Here is a 24,774-nt window from a genome sequence, read left to right on the forward strand (position 1 = left end):
CGCACACGCAACTTTGCCAATGACTTCAAATAAAGCCCCCCCGGTAGGTATCTCAACATAAAGTTTTGGCTTTGATTTTGCTCGAACTGAAATTTGTCCAGAAGTTTTACCAAAGAAGGACGATGGCAATCCACGGTCTTTTGGATGGCATTATGCCACACCATATGCCACACTCTGGCAAAATTTGTGAGGTTAAGTTTGGATGTTTAAGGCTGTTGCCTAGTGGTTGGCCAAGCAATGGTAAAGCGCGCTAAACGGATTTTAATTATTTTTCCACAGTTTTATGTTTGAAGCTATGGTGACTATATTTTTTGTTAAACATTAACGTATCTCACGGGGCTACTGTCTCAGTTTTTTGAAAAATCGCTTCACTCTTTTAAAAAAAAATAACGTTTTTCACTAATTTCCCTTATTTTTGCTCAATTTTTCATTTTAAGGCTATTTAAAAAGTGCATTGGATTCGGAAGAACGTATCACATGGGGCTACTGTCTCAGTATTTGGAAAAACAAGTTAAATTGGAAGCAAAAAATAAACAAAAGTATCAACAAAACGGGTAAAATTCGGTTATTAGGCAACCCACTATACTTCTCAACTACCTGGAGCCCCTGGAGGTCGTAAACCGGGGTTGACATGATCAGTAATAATCACTACAACAGAGATACTACAATGCAACTTTCTTTTGTTGCGGATACTTGCACTTGCGCTCGGCTGACAGGAACATCCTCGGGGCAGAGCCGGCGTGCCGCCATGGGCAACTCTTATGAATCCCATTTTTAAAATATACCTGAAGAAGATGGCCGGATTGCCGCGGTGCGGTATCTTTTTAACAAAGTTAAACCAATCACTAATTCTAATAATAAAGAGTAATCAAAATACCTAATACCTGCATATAACACTTTTTTTGATCGAGCACCAATTATACAGGTGTCCCAAAAAAGACCCGTCCATAGCTCCCTTATTTATCGGACGATTTTAATTATCTATACACCAAATTAAATTGTTGTGAGTAGGCTACAAAATGGCCTACTAAATTCACGTAAAGCCCCAACGATTTCAAGGTTAAACTGTCAAATATTTTTTGTCTTTTTCAATTTTCAATGTCAGATTTGATGTATTAAAATAAAACAGCCCGGTAGGTGTTGCTTAGTGATACTTTCCGGCTCTGATATTGTTATAACTCACTTAGGAGAATTGGAGAAAAGTTGCAAGTATTATCCGATAACAGAGCTTTTTAATGGAAATGATTTGTACATATAGGCAATGAAAACGGGCGCTATTGTAATCCTACCTTTCTTACGCTAAACAATCCGTAGGATTAAGCAAGTAAGATTCAATCTCTGAACTCTGAAGCATGGTCAAACTTTTACCCTTTTGGGATGACGTCACGATTTCCTTTCTCGCTTTCTCTTTATTGAAACGATAGACACAAACAAAAAATGCGATGATTTTAGCTTGTGCTGCGAACGATTTTACATTCACTACCCGGGAAGAAAATGTATGTGGTGCGACTAAAGAAGTTTTCACTTCAAAAAAACTTGCTTGGTTATTCCATGAAGGCATTTACGCCACATGACACTTAAATCCTGTCAGCCTAAATGTATAAATCGTAGAAACATGTGTGTACTCGTATATTGTACGACTGTAAGGTCGTACCTACCCACTGAGGCTCAAATAGTATCAAGTTCATAACACTATGAGCATTGTTACACCTACGGCTTCTATGTTAGAAGTGTGCACGACTGCACGTCCTTTTAACTGCGACACCACATTAAGAATTAACAGTGCTCTGACGTGGTTTTGATCATATTTCAAAAGACACGAATGATTAAATCGAATTTATTTAAAAAATAGAAGCACAACAATCTAAACAATAAAATATTGTAGGTACAGAGTTCTAAAAATTATCTAACAAGGAGGAACAGAGTTTTTGTTAATCAGGAAAACGACGATTTTGGAATGGAAGTGCATCGTTAAAACAACATACCTAAAAAACCTGACCTATAAAAAAAAACAAAAACCCACAACAAATTTTAAAAAATCTAATTCCAAAATAATGTACAATCACAATTATGCGTAAACACCGTGTAAATCGCGCTATAATTCCATAACAAATCAATTACAAAATTATTTTGTCTCGTCACTACCGTAATGTTTGTTCTTATAAAAATGGGAAAACTAAATCTAGTTTAATAAAAATAGGGGAGACATTTATTCATTCTTAGAGTCCCAGCTGAAAACAGAGGAACCACTACAAATTATCGCCTACAAGCTACAAGCTACCTTTTAAATATTAAATTTCACAATTGGGAACTTGTACTGTGTTGCAAGACACGCTCTCCAACTCCAGAGGCGAACCACCGGCGCATCCGACAATTGTTCATCACCCAAGCCGAAATTAAAGCTCGGCCGCGAGATGCCGCAAGGCACACCGTACATGGTCACAATTAAGACTTAATAAAGTGGCGCAAGCGCAACGGATAATAACGGACCGCATCTTGCAATCATGCAAATGCGCTCTCTGACACGTCGAATGGCTCGCCCCTAGCTCTACATTCTTACGGTGCGTCTTGATGTGGAAAATACCCAAATAAGGAACGATAAGTAGATCGCAAATCAAGCTAAATATGCAAACAGTTACGCTCAATACTGCGGAGAAAATAAGATGTCCTTTATAAGTAGAGAGTCTGGCAACAAAGTCGTAATTCTTACGATTTCACCACTGCTACCAAAAATATCACTTAATGGATTACTCCGCAACTTAAACTTACTTATTTTAACGCTTATTTTAAGACGATTAATGTTAACAAATGCAGATTGTTCTGATACAGAGCTACAAATGTTTCTAAACAAAAACCCTGATTTGTGCTTATAACGCTTTGTATTGTTTCCCTAAGTCAATTTGTTCCTGTAAGAAAATTCGGACATAAATCACAACAAAAAGTAATTACTATTTAGGTTTAATTGTGCAACTCACTTAAACTTAATATTCACAATTGTTCGCTGGCAATGATTTTCAAGATTCGCTACTTAATTTAAGACACTAAATAAAAAAAGAATTACGACTTCCTTGATGACATCTTGTAAGTGCGGTGCGACGTGAACACTGTCGGTTAACGTTTGTTTGTCTTATCACGACTCGTCATGCAAGTTCCCAATTAAAAACAAGGATTACTACACTACACGCTAATTTGTATAATCGAATATTTTGATCAATTCAGTGAAATCCGCCTGATTGTAGAACACAATTAAGAATTGGGCCCTCTTTCTACAACCGGAGACAACTTGGAGACTGCCCAACTAAAAAATATCACAATAATGGAGTAATGCTTCGTCGGTGAAGGGGGGCCCCGGACAATGTGATGATAACTTTGGCATTACACAAGACGTCGTGATACGGTTAACAAACTTAAATAAATCAACAACAACAACAATCCCTATTGTTCCATATTTGATCTGTCCGTTGAACAAATGTAATCACGGATAAAATATAATGCTGTAAAATAATACCCCGAGGGTTTGCGAATCACATTCGCATCCCCTCGGTCAACCTCGAAAATAGACTAATGGCAAAAACACGTGACTAGCATACGATATTGCTTCTCCTGACCCGTTGCAAACACTGAAAACTCGATGTAAAACCTACACGTCACTTGACTCACTTTTTTACAAATTATAAAAAGACGAATAAATACCTAGTTTGAAAGACGCGCCCTAACTAATCGCCGAAATATCATAAGTTCACTTTGAAATTCTTCTTGTGCAACTCCTCCGTCTCCGCCTTGAGTTTGAGCAGCTGCTCCTGCAGGAAGTCGGTTATCTGCTTCCGCGCCTCGACGTCGGTGGCGTTTCGCTCCTTCAGCTTGGCCACCATATCGGACAGGTCTATGGGGTTGCCGTAGTTGAAGGTCAGATTCTTGCCTAGTCTCAGTACGTACGGGGGCTCGTTGGGAAGGACGTCGTCCATGCCGATGTGCCATATGGGCACGACGATCGGTGTTACGGGAGATTCGAAGATCATCCTACCCACGCCCCATTTCAGTCTCATGTTTTCTTTGGTCATGTTCACTTTACCTGAAAATAGTCCGACTGAGTGTTTGGTTCTGGTTGTGGTGGTTGGTTCACCAACCTTCGGGGAATACGTGAACCCAAGAGCCCTTCGCCAACTGCTCTATGCACAAGTCGACGGCGTCCTGATACACGCCGGCACCCCTTATAACAGGGATGCATTTTCCTAAACTGAAGAAGTACGAGTGTTGGGCGCAAGTGAAGCAGATGTCGTGGGCTGCAAGCGACCATCGCATCACGAACGGATTCATCAGATGACGCCACTTTAGGGTGCCTGGGGAGAAACAAATACCATTATAAAGAAGTGGTTTAGGTTAGCAAGGAAAGGAAAAGTTCTTGGGTTGACAAAAATTTTCGAAAACAAATTTATTCCTTATCTACATTTAAATCTTACTGTTGTTAATAAAATGTGAGGGTAAACTTTCGTTACCATTAGCAACGAGCAATATGGTACTCTGATGATTTGAAAAATTGCAAAACCACACAAACCTGTACCATTTATCGGACATTTTCTGTTTTCGACGAAAATTTGACTAGAAAAACAATTTGTCGGTTGACAGTTTTTCGAGTCGAATTTCTGCAAAGCAACGGTGCTTGAGTTGTTAAAACAGAAAATTGTCTAGATAGAAAAAAAGTTCGAATGTGACTAGATTAAAAAATACAAAATATTAGTTTATACAGGGTCATTATAAATTATTGTAGTCCAAGTTGGCGTAAAAACTGAATGTAAAATTAAAATGATGTGAATACTCTCGTGTCAAAAATGGATTACTCCCTAGGATTTAGGGATATTCGTTACTAGGTTGCCATAAATTTGGTTAGGTTGGAGGCTATCTGGTGTCTGGTGACAAACAAAAGATATCCCAAAAATGTAAGACAGCATATTAATTGTGCAAATGTGCAAATGACTAATTTCTCGCTAAGTGATTGATGATTTTTCGTTTCACAATCAATTTTGGTTACTGGCGGCATATTTATTTGGATTTAATCTCTCAATTCAAAGTAACCAACCTTAGGCATTCAAAATAACTTTTTAAAATTCTAGTTACACACAACATGAAAAACGTTATTTCCCTAAAAGTTCGAATTCTAGGAAGTAATCCATTTTTGACACGAGGACGAGAGTAAGTGAGAATACACATCGGCCACATACTTAGAGCCCGGTTTCAAGTCAGGGTGACAAACAGGTGGTGCAGCGCAAATACTACTAATATGCGTCATCTTTATCAAACCTGCAATTTTGTGCCGTTACCATGACAATACAAGTTGCAACTCAACTTGAAATCGGCCTCTTAGGGGAGTTAAATTGGTTGCAAAACAACTCAATATTTTTAGATTCAATTGTTAATTACAAAGAAATAAATAAAATTCTCATCACTGCACTTTTCACCTTAAAAATGACAGTGACAGTTTCAAAAATTGACAGTTCACAGTGAAGCGGCTAAAATTTCATAGCATGGCTTGCTTCGACTACAATAATTTATAATGACCTTGTACAGGGTTATTCTAAATGATTGTAGTCGAAGTAGGCGTGAAAACTGAATGTAAAATTTATGGTTGCCGCTCCACATAAAAAAAAAACATCAAAATGATGTGAAAATATTGAGTTGTTTTGCACCCAATTTAACTCCCGTGTGTGAACGGTGTGTACTCACTTATTCGGATTTAATCGTTAATTTAACAAAAATAAATAAAATTCCCATCACCGTACTTTTCACGTAAAAAATGACAGTGACAGCGACAAAACTGACAGTTCACATGAAAGCGACAAAAATGCAATAACATGGGCATGGCCTACTTCGACTACAATCATTTTGAATAACCCTGTACATATTTTGATCACTTATTAAAACGAATAATTGTTGTTATAGTAAAAACAAATATATTTATCGCTGGCAAAAATGCCACTTCCCTGTTCAATTTTTTACATACTTAAATCAAAAATTAAAAAGTCAAATATCTCAAAAACATTCCGTCAATAACCAATCACTTTTTACAGAGTTACCAAAAAAGATGCTCTCTTTCATAATCCGTCATATGAGGGGGGTTGGGGATGGAATAATCACGTAACAATTCTACTTAATTACGTCCCTTTACACAATGACCCACAACCTAAAATTTCAAATTTGTAACGTTTAAATACACCAGAAATAAACATCCGCATTTTTGTCGCGGACACCCAGTACATAATTAAATGCATACATTCATTTAGAATCCTAAATAACATTCGAGCCATTAATTTACTTATTAATTATTAACGATTAATTTATTATCGTATAAGTCGTTAAATTCAAAGCACTTATGTATTTCCATTTACAGAATATGTAGTATTTTTTTAATGTAGTCTCGCGACAAAATGTTACAATAGTATATTAAAACATGAGTTTTCTAAAACTTATATTAAGACAAGCAGGAGTGCCTGTAAATGACGAGTGCTCTTTAAGTTTTATAAAACGAATTTTTTATGCTATTTTTTCTAATTTGCATATTAAATATATGTTTTTTACAAATAAAATCATTTTGGTAATTTAGGGAATTTTGTGACAGTTGGTGACACATTTGTTTCATGGTTAACATTTAAAGTAAAATTCTAAATTTGAATCTAGACTAAACATACTATCCATTTACTAACCCCCTATTTCATAATCAGCCTAAAGTTACTTTAACATTAAAGTTCACCATTTACCATAGAAACATATTGTTGCAACAATCCATTAAAGTCACGTTAAGATAAAGTCGACTTTAAGTTTATTATGAAACGCCCTTAACTCCCGCACTGTCAAAGTCACGGCTTCCTAGATTAATAAGAGTCGAAGCCTCTAATACGGCTGGCCGAGTTCATCAGTTGCAAGCATTTTTACTGTTCCTGAGAGGGCGCCACTATACATTTGTGTATTTGGCTGCTTAACCGCGTACATATCTCATTTTAAAAAGAATCGGAATTTGTATGTTACATACACTACTTCAAAAAGTAGATTATTGATAGAAAAAAAAACATTAATACGATTTTTCATTCATTTAATTTAAAAAATATTCGTTTTTTGGTAGAGGGCGCTACTATACTTTTGGCTTTTGAAGGAACAGACAGTTCAAGGAACTCGACCAGCCGTATTAGAGGCTTCGACTCTTATTAATCTAGGAAGCCGTGGTCAAAGTGTTTGCAAGTTGCCGGATTGCCGTTCTGAGACTAGTAATTTTTACTTTAACGTTGGCGCGAAAATTTGAAGTTAAGATTAATAAATTCGGTTTCTTTCATTCAAAGTATTACTTACACGAAATGGCTGAACAAGAAGAAGATATGAAACGTAAAAGAATACTATTAAAGTAGTCTAATATGTGTAATGTTCTAACTCAGATTATTATGCCTAGTTTTCTTGGTCATTTTCCTATGTTCTATGCATTTTTTTTTTTTTTCAACAAAAACCACAGATTCAGTTGTTACGTCTGGCTCACATTTTTAAGAAATCATAAAAAACAGGATAGTTTTCCTTATTTTTGGCAAAAAAATCTGACACATTTTAAAAAAGGCCATAAAAAATAGGGTAGTGTGCATAAAAAATTGATGTTTCAATAGATAAAATGGGTCTAAAAACAGGTCATTTTCTTAATTTTTGTGTTTTTGAACAGACTTCAATGGGCTGTTTTTCAAACTCAACAAACTTTCAAGGACTAAAACTCTTAAAAATCGACTCATTTTCGTAAAAAAATTGATGATTTGGGAAAATCTGAGTTAGAACTTAAAGTTAAAAATCAGTGTAAAAAGTCAAATTCAACGTTGTTTTTGATGTTTTCGTAGAAATACGGGTTTTTGTTGAAAAAAAAATGCATAGAACATAGGAAAATGACCAAGAAAACTAGGCAGAATAATCTGAGTTAGAACATTACACATATTAGACTACTTATTAACGGCCAGAGAGAAGTACGTTATTGTTAATTATCGTTTGGAAAGAAGAAAATGAACTCCATTAACATAACCAAACTTTTCTTGTTGACGTTTTTATAACTAGTTTTTGTGTACAGACAACTGAAAATGTATGTCACTATAGGTACACTCCAAAAAAAGTCAAAATTTTGACAGTGACAGTGCGGGAGTTTAATAAACGGATAGTAATTGTCATTTTTCGGAAGTGAGATTGCATTTAAAGATGAATTATCTAGAAATGCGGCAAATAGCAGAGAATACCAGAGTCAATTTGCTGCCGGCAATGTGTGTTACCAACTGAAAATAGTTCCTAGATTTCGGATGTGTTAATAGCTTATTAACGCATTCAAAACGAATGCGTTAACAGCTTTGTTAAAACAGCAAATTAGAAAAAAGTATTAAAATCAATACGTTACACATACATTATCGTGTTGGTATAGCGAGCCTGTTTCAATTCTAAATTTCCACTATTCTCGTGTCAAAAATAAATTACTCCCTAGAATTATAACTTTTAGGGAAATAACGTTTTTCATGTTGTGTGTAACTAGAATTTTCAAAAATAATTTTGAATGCTTAAGGTTGGTTACTTTGAATTGAGAGACTAAATACAAATAAATATGCCGCCAGTAACCAAAATTGATTGTGAAACGAAAAATCATCTATCACTTAGCGAAAAATGATTCATTTGCGACTGTTACAATTAATTTACTGTCTTACATTTTTGGGATATCTTTTGTGAATATCCCTAAATCATAGGGAGTAATTTATTTTTGACAAGATTATACCTGTTGAATTATGTTGGCAAAATAAAAATATGTAGGTTTTTCTAAATTAGGGATTGTTATAATCAAAGTTGGCACTATAATTATTTTATAAACATGATTCGAAAACAAGTCTGTTTTTTAATCAAAGAACCACCACTTGTTGTTTTAGGTTTGCAAATATAAAATTTTACTAAATTTAGGGAATTTAATGATATCTATTGGCTATACCAGCCAACGACTGCCATTTTTAATGTCCTTGAAAGTACGCAAATTCACTAAGGAGTATAGAATAATAGGGAGGGGACATACGGCCGGTCGAGTGAAGCCGCACTAATGCGCATGTCTGCCATTAGTACGCCCCAAGAAATTGAATAAAATCAGTTGCGTAGTGATATTTAATGTGGTTTTCTAGTTTCTCATACTTTGAATACATTTGTGATGCAAAAAAAAATTATAGTGTTTTATTTTCCTGCAGTGTTATTGTTAATTCCCAACATCTCAAGTAGTGTTAACTGGGGCGTACCTCACGGGTTGCATAAAATTGCGCCCGTTTCCTTGTCCCTCACCGCTTCAATTTACCGCGCCCATAAGCTAGCTTATGTCCCCTCCCTATTATTCTATACTCCTTGAAATTCACATGTAAAAAGTTCGTCGTTCGTCACGAAGACCCAGAAAACATTATACACATATAAAATTTGAACGTGTTATTAAAAATGCCCCACAAAGTAAGACATTTATTAAACTCTCAAATTAGTTGGTATTAATTATTATTAACTTTTGTAACATGCTGCGCTACTAATATCTCTAATAACCTTAATTTTTATATGTAGAGATTTTTCACCCTAGGTCAAAAGTGTACAATGTTGTCAGCTCTATTTTGGGTGTAAATTGCGGTGTTGTGGTTCTTTGATTAAAAAACAGACTATGTTAGCCGTTCACGATTTTTAAACACGCAGCAGGCCAAGAGATTTTTTTCTCAGATTCGCGTCAGGTTCTGTCATAATTACGAAGTTTCGTTATTAAATATTCGTCTTGTTGTGAATTCCGTAATTGATTTAATACAATTCAATTATAACCTAAAATAGCTTTATTATGCCAAATCACAATATTGCCAACTAAAATGTCAGATTTTCATAGACAGTCCAAATTTGAAACAATCGTGAATGCTGTATAATTTACTTGACGCTAAAATGTAATGATTTATTACATATTTACAGTTTTATTTAAATACATCCCAAGAAGTCAGATTCCCATTTTGCTTGGCCGCTACTATATCCGTTTATAAAACGTGCAATCAGATTTTGTAAAGTCTTATTTTTTCTGTATGTTGGATCTAACAATTTTTCCGCCATTTATTTTTGCATACGTAAAAGTTTGAAAACTTAATAATGTTTTTATAAATATAATAGGTGATTCACGAGTATACATCTGCAAGGTAAAGCTGGATATTTACCGTGTCCATCCAGTTTTATATTCCAAATATATTTGGAATTGCATTTTCAATTCGATCGAGCTCATTATACTCGTAAATCACCTTGTATAAATAGAAGGATGACTGCCACAAAAATTATTTTTAAAATGAGAATGAAAGCTTTCATAAGCATTTGCGGTTCGAGTTGTGCTCGCTGAAATAGCAGCCCAGATATTTATGAGGATTGAAACTGCATTCATCTTCTATGTACTGTCGCGAGCAAAAAATTCTGGTCGTCAGTATCATTTCAAAATTTGGTTAGATTGTCACAAATTAAAAATTTTTCCCTGTCTGATTATGCCCACGTCAACAAAGTGTCAAAATATTAAATAATTAATGCCAATTAATGTCATACAACATGATGATAGGTTATGGATGATATTTACGATCGTTTTACAATGGAGCATTTTCCATTGCGTAAAAACATGATTTTGACGACCAGTTTTTTTTTGCTCGCGACAGTAATTAACAATTATTATCAATAGTAATTACATAAGAGATTGTAATTTTTTGATAATTTTAACCAGATGCACGAATCTTTGTTGCTATAGAAATCTCACGAGTGGACGAAGTCCACGAGTGGGATTTCTTAATAGCAACAAAGATTCGTGCATCTAGTTAAAATTATTCGTGCATCTAGTTAAAATTATCAAGAAAATTACTGTTACGAATGTAATTCGACGTGATTATTGTTTAAACTATGTCAAATCTCAAAAGCGAAATCTGAACGGTACTCCATAATGGCGCAGGTGCTAAATTTTTAATGTTTATAGCATGACCACATTATAGCGTGATCAACAAAAAAAGGGATAAGAGGCGATAATTGAAAACAAATTTTCTGCAAACACTGACGTAACTTACTAAACTTAAACTGTCACCTGTCGATTTTGACATTTACGTGAATTCTGTTTAGACAAAGATTTTCACTCGAGAACAAAATAGTTTTTACAGAAACCTCTTTTTGCACTGAGAACGAAGAAAATAGTGACTGAATTTGCTATACATACACAATCTTATTTATTGGAGTTTTACCTCTGTTCACCATATCTGTTAGTATGGTTGAAGCTACGCCACACGTTTTCAGAAATGTTGTTTGCCATAGTCGTCCCTTATCTCTTTTCTTGTTGATCATATTGTACTATTGGGGACACGAAAAACTGGGCAGATGTGTCATTCAGTTGTCAAAATTTCTAAACCATACCTTAGCTACTCATAACCAAGCTTAAGTTAATTTGACAGTTTTTTTGAAAATATCAATCATAATGACAGTAAAGGTGCATTTACACTGACACTTTTTGAAATGACAATAGCAGACTGCCCAGGATTCCATGTCCCTCATTGTAGGTACAATGGCGGACAAAAAATTTCGTCCACAACTGTCATTCCACTCACGTATGCTGTAAAGCAGCCTTTAGGAACGAATAACCTCACTGCACATGTGTCAATCAAATTGTGTCTATGTTCTTATGGGTGACAGTAATAAATTTCAAATTTTAATTTGTAAACGTCAATCATAATGACAATAAAGGTTAAACTGCACCCATTTTTTGTGAAATGATAGGAAAAGGGTGTACGAAATTTTTTGGCCGGAAAAGTACATACTAAAATTGCCAATGGGTGATATTTTAAATTTACAAGGTGATCAACAAGAAAACAAATTAAGAATGCTACATTACCTTTTGTTTTATGGAAACGTCTGTCTTAGCTTGATCGTACACATATCTATACTTGCTATACACAGTCGTTTTATTGGTTGCCTACCTTTCGAAAAATTTATGATTAAATATTAATCATAATTAATGCTTTATCTTCAATGGTAAAACTCATTTTACTACGGTGTGATCAAGAATGAATGAATCTGTTGGTAAACTCCGTACGGTCATAGATTGTACGTTTTTAAATTCTAGTTCCAAAACATAAAGCAGTGAAAAATACTAAACTCTCCATCTCATTTGTTTCACGTTATGTAGAAAACCGTTGTATCCCTGCAGATTAATTCCCGCCACACTACTCTCGGGGTCTGTCTTCTGTCAAAAAACGTACAATCTATCAGAGTACGGAGTATAACAGTGAAATTTAGCAAATTTGAAATTTACCATCAAAGGTTCATTTTTGTAATAGCATAAACATAACCGGCATAACCAAATAGTTATTTATTTAACGAGTTCGTGTGTAAATTGGGCTTTTTTGGTATGAGTGGGCCAGATTAAAACGCGAGTGAAACGAGCGTTTTAAAGGCCCACGAGTGCCAAAAAAAAAGTCAAATTTACACAAGAACGAGTTGAATACAACGTTTTTTTGTTCGACGACTCCCTTAAAGGCTCCAAATCCTTAAAATCTTTAAAATTAACTTGACGTTTCGTTTTGACAAGTTGTCACATTTATCAAAATCCGTTCACACAGGAGAAAATTCTCAAATTCTGATAGTGTCGAACAAAAAAATGTTTTTTATGTCGTCTCAAGTTAAAAAATCCGGTCAGTGCCAATTACGAGACAAAAACACCAGTACTTTTCAATTGTTTCATTGCCAACAGACTCAGTCATTTTTGATCACGCTGTAGTTATTCTGGGATAATTGTTGCTTATAATTGCAGCAAACCTCCGCAAACTTTACCAAAATTGAAAACTTTTTCTCAAGCTTAACAACGACACCGTTGAAATTTGTTCAAATTAACATTTCTTTGACATTTCAGCGCAAAATCTGCTTACCAGTGGCGTCGCGTTTGGCAATAACGCTGGTAAATTATCCATTCTTACGAATGTAAAATGTTGCTCTCGTTTATTTTATAAATTTTCTCCATTATCAGATAATACAGATATTTTCATATTTGATGGCGGAAACAAAAGACTGAGAAATGTCACAAATTTGTTTTGTCAGTGTCAAATTTTTCAAAGACGTTCGTGATTTCGACAGAAATGCAGCAAATTGGCAATAAGAAAGTTATTCATCGTCGAACTAGAGACAAAATTTGTAATAAGTTTGATTATATGAGAATAACTTTTCCTTTTGAACCAGTGATAAAAATTGGTTTCCTTAGAATTTATTTTTTCAATCTATTTAGCGAAAATTTAAATTTACCTAGATATTCCTTTTTACGGCGTTTATGAGAAATTTGACACTGACAATACATTTTTGTGACATTTCTCAGTCTTTTGTTTCCGCCACCAAATATGAAAATACCTCTAATAATAAAATGGATAATTATGGGATATGATTTATTATAAAGTAGCGTTTGAGACCACAAATTGTCTACGCCCATGCTTTGAACGCTTATTTGCATAGAATTCGGCTAGGACATGACCGATAATTTGGAACGCCTGCTCTGGTTTGTTTTCTTTTTGATCACTTTGTATGTTATAATGGAGTGAAATATAAAAAATCACCTTCGTAATGGCGTCACAGCCGGCTGGATGTGAAATTAAAAAAAATCACCCCATATAATATGTTGTAGGTTATTTCTGTTTCACAATAGGGCCCTTGCCATCGTGTCAAACAATGACATTAACGACCAAAACGTATTGTTCGCAACTGTACATTCAGAGTAGTATAAATAAATACGGTCGTATTGCTCTTTCACTTGGAGTCAAAGAAATTTTATAACAAAAAGTGGTGGTTCTAACGACATTGTTCAGCATGTCACAGAACGCAGTCCCATCAAGTTTTATTTGCACTGCAGTTGCCAATAATTACTCACTACTAGTGAATTCTTTTAAATTTCATACATAGGGTGTCTTAGAAAAGAAAATTTGTTGTACGCCTCACAAAAATGTTTATTTTCTCAACGGTACTTTGTTGAGGGCACGATTTTGACAAAATGCTGCGCCTAACTTGTCGGCGTTTTGAGATCTATGTAAAACAAATTAATACATTTGTACACTAAATAGCAAAATAAATTATTTATGTCTATATTACAGCTTTTAACTGTCATCCTGTAAATTAAAAGTCTAGAAGAATAATGAACCTTTAAATAAATAAAATGAATAAATGAGTTTTATTAAAGTACCAACTTTTCCTCCATTAATAATTTCGTAGCTAGACTATAAATTACCACTGAAATAAAGGAAATACATTTTTAACACAAAATCGAAGTAGGTATCGATTTATAAAATAGTTTCTACGAATGCATAATACGATATTACAACTGGAATGAACATTAAGTACATATTTGTTGCATTGGTGGTCTCTCATCAAATGTTTAGAGGAAACAAGTGGAAATTTAACATGCTATTATAGTAGTCCAGGCAATAAGATCATGAAATTTTCACTTTGATCGAAAAAAATCGAGACACCAATAAGTAAAAACAAATGATCCCTGATCACTGATTTGTGTTAATCCCACGTGAAAATAAGGTGAAGGTTTTTTAGAGCTTACTAAATTCTGGACAAATATGGCCGTATTCAAAATTTCAACAGGACTAATACTTTTCACAATAATGTCAAAAGATTTGCACTATGCGAAACGCGACTAAAAGCTTATTCTCATTAATCATGTCAATTATAGTATTGACGTTATAACTTTTTAACTGCTCCGCCCACATAAATTGACCAATAAGAAGCAAAGCCAGATTCAATCTGTATAATTTTTTTTGCTTTCAAGTCCACAATTATTGTTTTAGGTTCTAAAAAATAAAATGTCTTAACAACCTATTTGATTGGTAATTGGTAACTAAGAAAATGTAATGAGCAGGGCAAATAAAATGTTACGTTGTCCTTACTATGTACTGTCGCGAGCAATAAATTTTGGTCGTCAATGTCATTTCACAATTTGGTTAGATTGTCACAAATTTAAAAAAATTCCCTGCCTGATTATGCCCACTTCAACAAAGTGTCAAAAAATTGAGAAAAAAAAATGACAACTAATATCATACAACGTGATGACAGGTTATAATACGGTGCGATCAATTAAAAAATAAATCGAGTCGGCGTGTTACCTATGGCAACCCATGCTATAGCATAGGCTCCAAAGCAAACTCGATTTATTTTTTAAATGATCGCTCGGTATTTACGACTGTTTTGCAATGGAGCATTTCCGATTGTGTCAAAGAATGACCTTGACGACCAAAATTTATTGCTCGCGACTGTACCTTTAACTTGAAATGACTGTCAAATTTATTTCAAGTTTCAAGTGCAGTAAAGGTTTTTCAATGTTTTACTTTACTTGGACTGTTACCTCAAACTTGTTGAAAACAACTGGACAATGATAATCGCGCGTTTGGTGCGAGAAGTGAGGTCATATTGTTATTGCAGTATCGACAAAAATATGAGCAATAAGTGAAGTAATGAAAAAATATGTACATTTTTTGCAATTTACTAAAAGTAAGATGTTTAATTTAATATCAAAGACGATAAATAACACGATCGAAATGTAAGGAGGAACTATTAAAAGAAATAAGGGCTAAATGCGCATGTTTAAGAGATTCGTACGAAAATAAATTAAGACTATCAAAACTGCACATAGTGAAGAACTGAGAAAAATTGAATCGAGTTAGAAGAGAGGTGCTGGAATACGTAAAGGTTATGGATAAAATTAAGTTGGTTTTTAAGGAATGTAACGGTTCCAAGAAAATCAACCTCAAATTTGGCAAGTCAGTTTTATTCCTTTGCAATACAATACAATGTACTACGAGTACTACAAATAAATAAGTAGATACTTATTTCATTCCGCGTCAATCATTCGTAATTGCCGTGGTACGCAGTATAATTATTTGAGCCCATTCCAGACGTAATACGAGTACCTTTCATTGCTTGAGCACTTCCTATAGTGTTGGGTTGGGCCACGGTCCAGGAATAACACGGCCTGTGTTGTGGTTTTGATCGTCTACTGCTCCCTGTGGCAAACATGCAGGTCTAGATGCGGTCCTAAGCCAATTATGCAATGCATAGCTAGCAATATTACTAAATCTACGGTCTCTGGTAATAGCGAAGTAGGTTTTTCAAATACACTAAATCCAAATTCTAAAAACACTTTCTACGATTCTCCGAGTTCCGGGCAAGCGATAATTTTTAATATCTTCTATCCTATTGACATGGGGTTTTTACTGACGGTTTCAATAAGTTTGTAGAGGGAATACGTCATCTCCAATTAAAATACCATTATTTGAGAAGATTAAAGTATTATCATTAGCGCTGCTGTTGCATCCAAAATCCACATTTATTATTGCAGGACGTGATGGTGGAGGAAATTGAGACAGGAAGTTTAAACGAGCTCAAAGAGGCGACTGTAACGACACCAAAAAAGAAGAAACTCCGACACAAATGACATCCTTTGAAAAACGCACAATCTGGATCGAGTTGATGTAGCCATAAAGGATCTAAACTGTATAACTAAAGCAACTTCTTCAGTGGCGACTGATGACAAAGTAGATCATTTCGGCAAATATGTGACAACCTCGTTAAGTTCGCTGGCAGGAGATAATTCAAAATATAACTCCAGGAAAAAGTTGCTGCTGTCACAAACACAGTCACAGACCCCCATTGAGAACACGACTTCGTATTGTAAAGTCCAATTCGTCATTGCATTTACATCCTTCCATTAATTATCGACAGGTTCTTATTTCAGTTCGTCATACTTTCCCTATAACAACATCGTTTGTCCCAAATACGAGCGATGTCAGGCCCGGACACAATATAATTCAGGCTGCCTTGGAATAGCTACCTATTTGTGCAATAAGTTTTCCGTATTAGGCGTGGGATTTTTTATCGGGGCGATAGCTGAGATTAAAAACATGCCGTGTACAGAAAAAAAAAGGATTTCAAACGTATTGCACACATGATTGTTTCTACTGGAGTTTGGTAAAATAAATGAAATTTGGATATTTTCAATTTTCTATAATTATTATTTATAAATTAAAAAGTGGAATCAAAATTGTTCTGTTTTTATTGCTATAGAGAAACAATTTTGTTTATAAAAAAAAAACAAAGTTTGTGAAGGCGTAAGGTGTTCGCTCGAGTAAATTTACGGAAATTCTATTAAAATGTTTGCTATACAGTGAGTTTTTTTTAAGACTGGCCATAGGGTTTTACATGGTAATTTTTCAACCCCCTGTTAACTTTTGTTCCGATGAAAATATTCAAACCATTTTTTTGCAACGTCGTAGTTTAAAATTAAGAAGAGCTTAAAACCTTGGTTACAATTGTTAAAATCGTAGGAACAATTGTTTTTAAGCTTGATTTAATAAAAAGGAACGTCGGTGCAAACGGCCGAATACCTGAAAAATAAGAGCGCACGAATATTGAACAATGTTTTTCGTGTTAGTTTAAGGAGTCTTAAAAAACATTAATTACATATGTAGTTGTAAATTTTGAGGTTATCTTACGGATTACGTAAGTAGGTATTTAACTTAATAAATGTTTGAAAGAATCGTAGATTTTTTTGTTGTGTTTCTTTTTGCAACACGGTACAGGTAAAGTTCAATTTTTACCCATTTAGGATGACGCAATTATCTGTTAGCATAACGTATGTTTCAGACAGAATCATAAACAAACTTTAATTCATCAACAATAACTGTGAAGTTTCAAATTTGTTGGCAATTGCTTTAAAAGATGTGACGTTTATAATCAATGTCAAAATTATTGGAATTATTGTCAATAGTAAAAAAACAGGTAAATAAACGAAACATGGTAACTACAAAGTGTTTATAAAAAACAAGTATTCAGTAAAGTGTTAAGCGCATGTAGTGTGTAATTTTCAACAAGGTCTGAAACAAACAACAATTTGTCAATTAATTTCGAAGCATAGATATATTTTGTTTTCTTCTGGAGCATAAAATAACAATAATAAACGCATCGCCTTTTTGTTTTTTGTTTTTCTATTTGTCGTTTCACTAAAAAGAAAGCAAGAAACGAAATCATGACATCTTCCCAAACAGGTAAAAAATGGACTATAGTGCAGAGATGTTAGGCTGTTATACCAATCACGAAATAACATAATGTGATTTATAAAACTCATGTTTTAATATATTGGGTGATTCAAAATGATTGTGGATAAGTAAGTAAGATTTTTGCCTGGAAATTATTTCAAACTACATCAAATAAAAAAAAACTGCAGTCGTGCTGCAAATCTGACTCGCGTCTTAATATAAGTTTTATAATTTGCGTCTCTAATAGGTATAATAATAATATTGTATTCAATTTGGAGTCGTTTATAGCTATGTATTAAAGCACTCGTGTTTAATAGATCTCTAAAAAAATTAATTAATTAGTCAAAAATTAAAATTTAATAGAAAAATAATAATAATTCATGTTTTCCAAGAAAATAATAATAAAACACCTCAAGATTGCACCTGAAAATTTTCAAACTGACACTTGACATTTGTTGCTATTTATATTCCAATTGTTTTTCACGGCTTACTTGAAAATTTTATAATAAGCTGAACCACAATTAAAAATTGTTTTTTTTTTTTTCAATTGACCACATGACCACATGATAACTTTTAATACATCATTAGATTCTGAAAAAAAAACTCTACCAGACTGAGCCTAAAAAACTACATCTGTCCATTAAAAAAAAAAATTGACTATCGTTAGCTACTGAAAATAACGCCAAAAAAAAAAAAATTATGGCTGCTTCGTGGTGCATGAAGAACCATATCTTTGGTTTTTTTGTTCATTGAAATCGTATAACAAATAAAAAAGCTATGGGTTGAGGCATTTTTTATCAAACAACCTGTATATACAGTGAGTTTTTTTTAAGACTGGCCATAGGGTTTTACATGCTAATTTTTCAACCCCCTGTTAACTTTTTTTCCGATAAAAATATTCAAACCATTTTTGGAACAAAGTTGGAAGATTTTTTAAACTATCGGATAGATTACAATTCAATATCCGATAGTTTAAAAAATCTTCCAACATTGTTCCAAAAATTGTTTGAATATTTTCATCGGAACAAAAGTTAACAGGGGGTTGAAAAATGTAAAACCCTATGGCCAGTCTTAAAAAAAACTCACTGTATACTCGTAGCTTTATAAATCTCTATCTCTATCTTCCACAACGTAATTAAATGACCATATATGTAAATACACTGCGTCGTCCCAAACTAAAAAATAAACTATGTATTGTCTTATAATAACCTTCAAATCATCATTAGTCACTACTAACAGTCGTCTGCAACAAAAAATATTAAAGTTTCTACCTACTCCCTAACCATAAAAACGCACTTTATGAATCAGTCAATTATCTACACTAAATCTATTTTCAATTATCAACCGCAGATGATTTACTAGAATTTTTTTTCGTTTAATCACAAACCGTCAAAAATTTCTATAAAATGCAGCAAAAAAAATATAACAGGAGTAACATACATAGAAACTTTCTGGTTCCTAAACGAAAAATGTCCCATGATTATTAATTATATGTATAATGTACCTACACAACACTGTAAAGATGCATTAAAAATTGTAAATTCCCAATTTTTCAAAAAATCGCGACTTAAAATATAATATTCAGTTTCTGCCGTGGTTCAATGAGAAATTTACGCCAATTTTACCAACCACAAAAATGTGGGAAAAGATGACAAACAAATATCGACAATGTTAAGTGAGATCACAAAATGAATTTTCTTCAAGAGAGAGTTCTTCCCCATTCGAGAGACAAAAAAAATTCTCGAGTAATTGCTTTCGCAGAGTGCACGCTCTGCAAAAATTGCATTTTAACATCCTATGCGATTATTCCTTAGCAATTATAAAAGATGTGTATTAAACCAAACATTAGATTCACAACATAAAAAAAATACGTATGTTTTTTTTTGTGACTTGTTGAACATACTCGTGTTTGAGCTTTCTTTATTTTAACTAGAGATACATTTTTATATTGAACTAGGATTTATACCAACCAGGAAATCCACAAATCAGAAGTAACTTTATTTTTAGAATTAATCGTTTCATTCATTCGATTATAAAATAAGTACAATTCTTGTACCAACGATTTGAAAGTTTACATAAAAAATGGCACGTTCCTTATCGTGCCTTCCTCGTAATATGCTGTTTTCTAATTTTAAATATTCAAAGCATAAATGTGCTTCTCATCGTCATATCTGTATGCGAATCAATGTTATTTACGATGGAAGTATCGAAAAATGACTTCTCATCCAATCTAACCAGATAAGATAAATTTTATCATCAAACGTCAAACTCTTTGAACAAACGAATAGGTACCTACATTTCGAAACGAAACGCGAAAGATAGTTAAATGAAATAGTTAGAACGAACCGCTGAAAATCACTTTGGACCACAGAAGAAAACTGTTTTTGTTTATAAACAAGCGGTGATGACGACAATAACAAAAAAAAAAGTGTGAAAGGTTAATACATAATTAGAAAGCTGTTTTGACCATATGCAACGGCTTTCGGTACTTCAGCTTCATATAAAATAAATGCATGCCACATAATGGACGCTTGTGATGTTAACGCGTTCGTTAATTTTTTGCACATCAATTTAAAAAACTCCTACCTTCATGAACCAACCATTTTTCTCGGTGTGATGTAATCGATCTTTAATCGCCTTTCTAGAATGCTTGGTACTACATATTTAAAAAATCTGAAGTGCTATTAGCATTTTTTAACACTGAAAAAATTGTCATCGTTGACGTTCGTTTCTACTTTCGAACGTAACAATTTCAATTGTGCTTCAGACACGAAGCTACTGCAGTAAGTACACAATTTACCGTGACAGACTATTAAAATGTGCTCCGAGACGTGAACGTTGATGAACAAAAATTAGCCGAATTTTCTCTTGCTACGATCAAATTGGTAAATCGATTACGTAACAATTTCCCATTACGGCTTCATATTCACAACTTAATTTAAACACATTGTACAAGTAAGTGGTACAGGTATTTTCCAACGACCTCTAGAAAGTTCAACCGTCTTTCAGTTATTATACTGTCGTTAACAACCACATACATTTAAAAACTACAATAAAATGCAAGAATAACAATAATCCACGGTGTTCTTTCCTCCTCCTCTCGTTAACATACACACAACGCTTCCTCAACTTTCATATAAACATTTATGTAAGGGGTACAATTTATTGTTGTTCCATTAACAACGTTCCTGTACAATTCTGAAAGAAACTTCCTCCCAAATAAACAGTTCGTTTGTTTTCCGTCAAAACAACTAAAAAGTTTCAGTAGTGCATTAAATGTGACTTCTAACAACGAAACACTTAATTCGGAAAGATTGTTGCAATGCGCCAAGGGCAACCACAATTTGAAAGAGTCAAAGTATAATTACGGTACGAGTATAAATAACTCAGTGTTGTAAGTTCGTCATTCTTAGTTGGATAAACAAAAAAACAAATAAAAGATCCACATCTGAAAATTAGGGTAAACTTTTGTTTAAATCTTACGGTCTAGTACAAAAATTGAGAGCTGTCCTTGCCTTAAACAGTTGAAAAATAATAATACAAAATTTCATTTTGTTCGAGGGACGTGAGGTAGCTTTGCTATGTTACTCTTGGTTTTAATAAAACGGGAGTATCTATTAAAAGAATTCATTAAAAAATCGAGTGAAGTGTTAGGTTTTTAAAAGGTGATAAAGACCTCTTATCACTACACTTCACGGCAAAATTTATAGCGGTCTATAAAATGGTTAAATAATGGTTGAACTTTTAAGGAAGATGATTAAAAAACAATAAAGCCGAAAACATTACAGTTGTTTGATTTTCCGTTAATAGGCGAAAAAGTGAGATTCTCGGTTGATATTGCAACATAGAACTGAAACAGATGCAAAGTCTACAGCTAATTATTACTTAAGTTTTACATGACTTTAATTAAACATTACCTTCATTGCAAACTCGTGGTGCAAAAAGGATCATTAATCGCCTCGTTATGACGTAATTACACTTGTTTTAAATCTAACTTTAACGATCTATTTAACGGTTCTAAAAGCTGGTCTAGTTTTTTAGCAAGAAAATTAAGAATCCGACATCACAGTCGAGTAAATTGTTTTCGGCGACTTTCGTTCCGCTATATTAACCACAAGGAAGTGCAGATAATACATCATATCAGACCAATACTTCATTGTTTGGGATTAGGCATTGTCAACAATTGGAACACAATGGGCACAATGGCGTGATCATAGGAGCCGTCGTATCACCATACAATATCCACCCAATACAAAAAAGACACCAATTTAAAATAGTTCAAAGGTTTTACTGGCAACAGGAAATAAGAAGTGAACGTTGAAATTCTAATGATGCAAAATTATTCATGAAAAATTCATATCTGACCGAGTAAAAATGGTAATCATGGAACAAAGTGACACTCAGTTCTGACAGGGTCACAATTCTTCTTTGAATATTCATAAATATTTAAGCAGAATAAAACTTGAGTAAACAATTTTGTTACAAATAAGAATAATAATAAACAAACCTTGAATTGTAAAACTGGGACAGGACAGACTTGTACAACTCAATTTGATTGTTTACCAATTGATGACTTGTTAAAAAATGGATTATCAAGTTTTTTTTTTATTTAGTGTTTAGTTTTGTAAATGGAAGATTGGTTTCTGACTTACCCCAAAGACCTGGATCATCGAAGCAGGAATGGTGGTTGGAGACCGTGATGAGAGGCACATTCCTGGGTCTGTTGTCCAAAACGGAGGATATAATGTGCCTATTGTGTATTTTAGTTTTATTTAACCACTCTGAAACAGAATAGGTGAGAAACTCGACACTCACTCGAAACGTAATAATTACGAATCAGTATTTTACTAAAGAGCCCCACCGCAGCCACCGTGATGGTGCTGGCAATGCTCCACAGCTTTGTGGGGCTCCGAAGGTTAGGGATTATCCAGTCAATATTGTAAACCATTTTCTCACTAGCGGACATGCTTAATTATATATTAAAATATCGTCATTATTTCCTCATTTAAAAACTGTGCTGATGAAACTCGCGGATGTAGTAAATTACATATTACTTTTGGATGAGAACACTAACAACACTGTGAGAGGAGGTGTGCACATGCGGACGCACATCATTCATTTGAATCAATTTTTATTAACTAAATCTAGCTGAGGCGGTCTGGCTATGAATTATATAATAGCTTATTGTTACGGTATGAGATCACAAACGAGTACAAGTGAACAACATAACCACGGACACGGAACAGTGATAGGATTCGTTGACATTGACGTTTCGCGGTTGACATTTGCGAAATGTCGTTCGCTCGGTCGATCACTTAGGGCGCACGAACGCAAATATTTCACCCTTTTCGCTAAAATAAACGACCCCAAATACCAATCGAAATAAAAAATGTAAAGACTTCTGGAATTGTCGTCGAATTGCGAAACACGGAAACTAATAATCACAGATATAATAACAATTCTAGACTGTTTAAGTTTTGCAAATTATGTCCAATGGGATTTCGGTCTGTTCGAGTTCGAAAGATCAGCTGTGAAATGTCATAATATTATCAATTGGTTAGGTTGTGGTTTGTTGTGATTAACGAATTTATTTATAAAACGGTCAATACGTGCAGTAGTGTATTTGTCATGAGTGCCGACACTGCAATAGAGGAATTTAAAAAGACCTTTCATATAAACACGGATGTATCGGATGTCAATTTTCGGAAACTCAATGTGGAGCCCTACAATTCGTTGGAACAAAACCACCAGTTCGGCGAAAAAATATGTCTGCTGTATCAGATAGAGCTAATCGTGTTTAACATAGAAATTCACCTGAGAATCTTGTCCTTCAAATATGTAAGACTGTGTAATGTCTTTAAATTATTTTGCAACATTTCCTTCCAGGAAGACCATGTTGAAGTCCTAAAATTAGAGATAAAAGTCTTGAATGACCTCCTCGCGAGGGAGATAGCCGCGTGTAAGAATTTCCTCCAGCGCAAGAGAGTCATGAACCTAACCTTTGAAGTGCTCATAAAATTCGCTCAACTATTTGAAATGAGAAGACTGATTTGTCAGACCGTATTCCGAAAACAGACTAACGTGACGACGATTACCGACGACACCGGGATTATCGTAAAATGCTGCAGCGACGACAGGAAAGTAAAATACTTGGAACTGAACTGGACAATCTCCTGGAACGTAGAACAGTACGAAGTGAGTGACTTTATTGAATTTTATTTCAACTATTCAGGTAAGTTTCACTCGATTAAATCTGTTATTAACTCAACCCTTTTTATCAGTTTTAAAACAGGACGACGCAGACAAAATCAAGCAAAAACTGTCGATTTTGGTGGAGCCCACTTTCGACTTCCACCCAAAATTGAAGTTGTGGAAGTTGTTGATGGAAGATTTGTACGGCTGCGGCCCCAGGAGGCGAACTTACAGAAAAATCAACGTGAAAACGATCGACGTGCTGGAAATCTTCGATTCCGACAGTGACGACAGTGTTATTGAAATCGACGAGACCTACCGCCAAGAGCCGGTCGGTGACGAGATTTTGGTTATCGAATAAACCAGTCAAGTTAATGTTAAGAACGTTGCCTACATTTCGTAATTGGTATTTCAATTTTAGCGTAGGTATGTTATAAAATGTTTTATATATTTATTTTTTTTATTTAATTAAAAATATAGTATTCTTGAAACGCTGTAC

At 34.1% G+C, this 24,774-nt stretch overlaps 2 protein-coding genes across 2 annotated transcripts; one reads left to right on the plus strand and one right to left on the minus strand.

Annotated features, from left to right (window-relative positions):
- Positions 1–2,026: 2,026 nt before the first annotated feature.
- Positions 2,027–23,449, minus strand: Taz (tafazzin, phospholipid-lysophospholipid transacylase). The gene is made up of 4 exons (XM_069037529.1): positions 22,917–23,449; positions 22,736–22,864; positions 4,128–4,340; positions 2,027–4,072 (listed from the first exon to the last, which is right to left on the minus strand). Exons 1-4 carry the CDS (start codon positions 23,047–23,049, stop codon positions 3,732–3,734), a joined length of 816 nt encoding a protein of 271 aa, XP_068893630.1. The 5' UTR covers positions 23,050–23,449; the 3' UTR covers positions 2,027–3,731.
- Positions 23,450–23,582: 133 nt separating this feature from the next.
- LOC138123027 (uncharacterized) lies at positions 23,583–24,771 on the plus strand. The gene is made up of 3 exons (XM_069037528.1): positions 23,583–23,921; positions 23,970–24,315; positions 24,365–24,771. The coding sequence occupies exons 1-3, from the start codon at positions 23,712–23,714 to the stop codon at positions 24,634–24,636; spliced, it is 828 nt and encodes a 275-aa protein (XP_068893629.1). The 5' UTR covers positions 23,583–23,711; the 3' UTR covers positions 24,637–24,771.
- The last annotated feature ends 3 nt before the right edge of the window (positions 24,772–24,774 follow it).

Source organism: Tenebrio molitor, chromosome 2 (assembly GCF_963966145.1).
Source record: "Tenebrio molitor chromosome 2, icTenMoli1.1, whole genome shotgun sequence".
Taxonomy (NCBI): domain Eukaryota; kingdom Metazoa; phylum Arthropoda; class Insecta; order Coleoptera; family Tenebrionidae; genus Tenebrio; species Tenebrio molitor.

What these genes read in the sequence shown, in the direction of transcription:
- Taz (XM_069037529.1), bottom strand. Translation starts at nt 23,049, where the DNA reads ATGTCCGCTAGTGAGAAAATGGTTTACAATATTGACTGGATAATCCCT. An exon ending in CTTTAGTAAAATACTGATTC is followed by an intron (nt 22,865 to 22,916) that starts GTAATTATTACG and finishes ATTCTGTTTCAG; the next exon opens with AGTGGTTAAATAAAACTAAA. An exon ending in GGTTCACGTATTCCCCGAAG is followed by an intron (nt 4,073 to 4,127) that starts GTTGGTGAACCA and finishes GACTATTTTCAG; the next exon opens with GTAAAGTGAACATGACCAAA.
- LOC138123027 (XM_069037528.1), top strand. Translation starts at nt 23,712, where the DNA reads ATGAGTGCCGACACTGCAATAGAGGAATTTAAAAAGACCTTTCATATA. An exon ending in GAATCTTGTCCTTCAAATAT is followed by an intron (nt 23,922 to 23,969) that starts GTAAGACTGTGT and finishes ATTTCCTTCCAG; the next exon opens with GAAGACCATGTTGAAGTCCT. An exon ending in ATTTTATTTCAACTATTCAG is followed by an intron (nt 24,316 to 24,364) that starts GTAAGTTTCACT and finishes CCTTTTTATCAG; the next exon opens with TTTTAAAACAGGACGACGCA.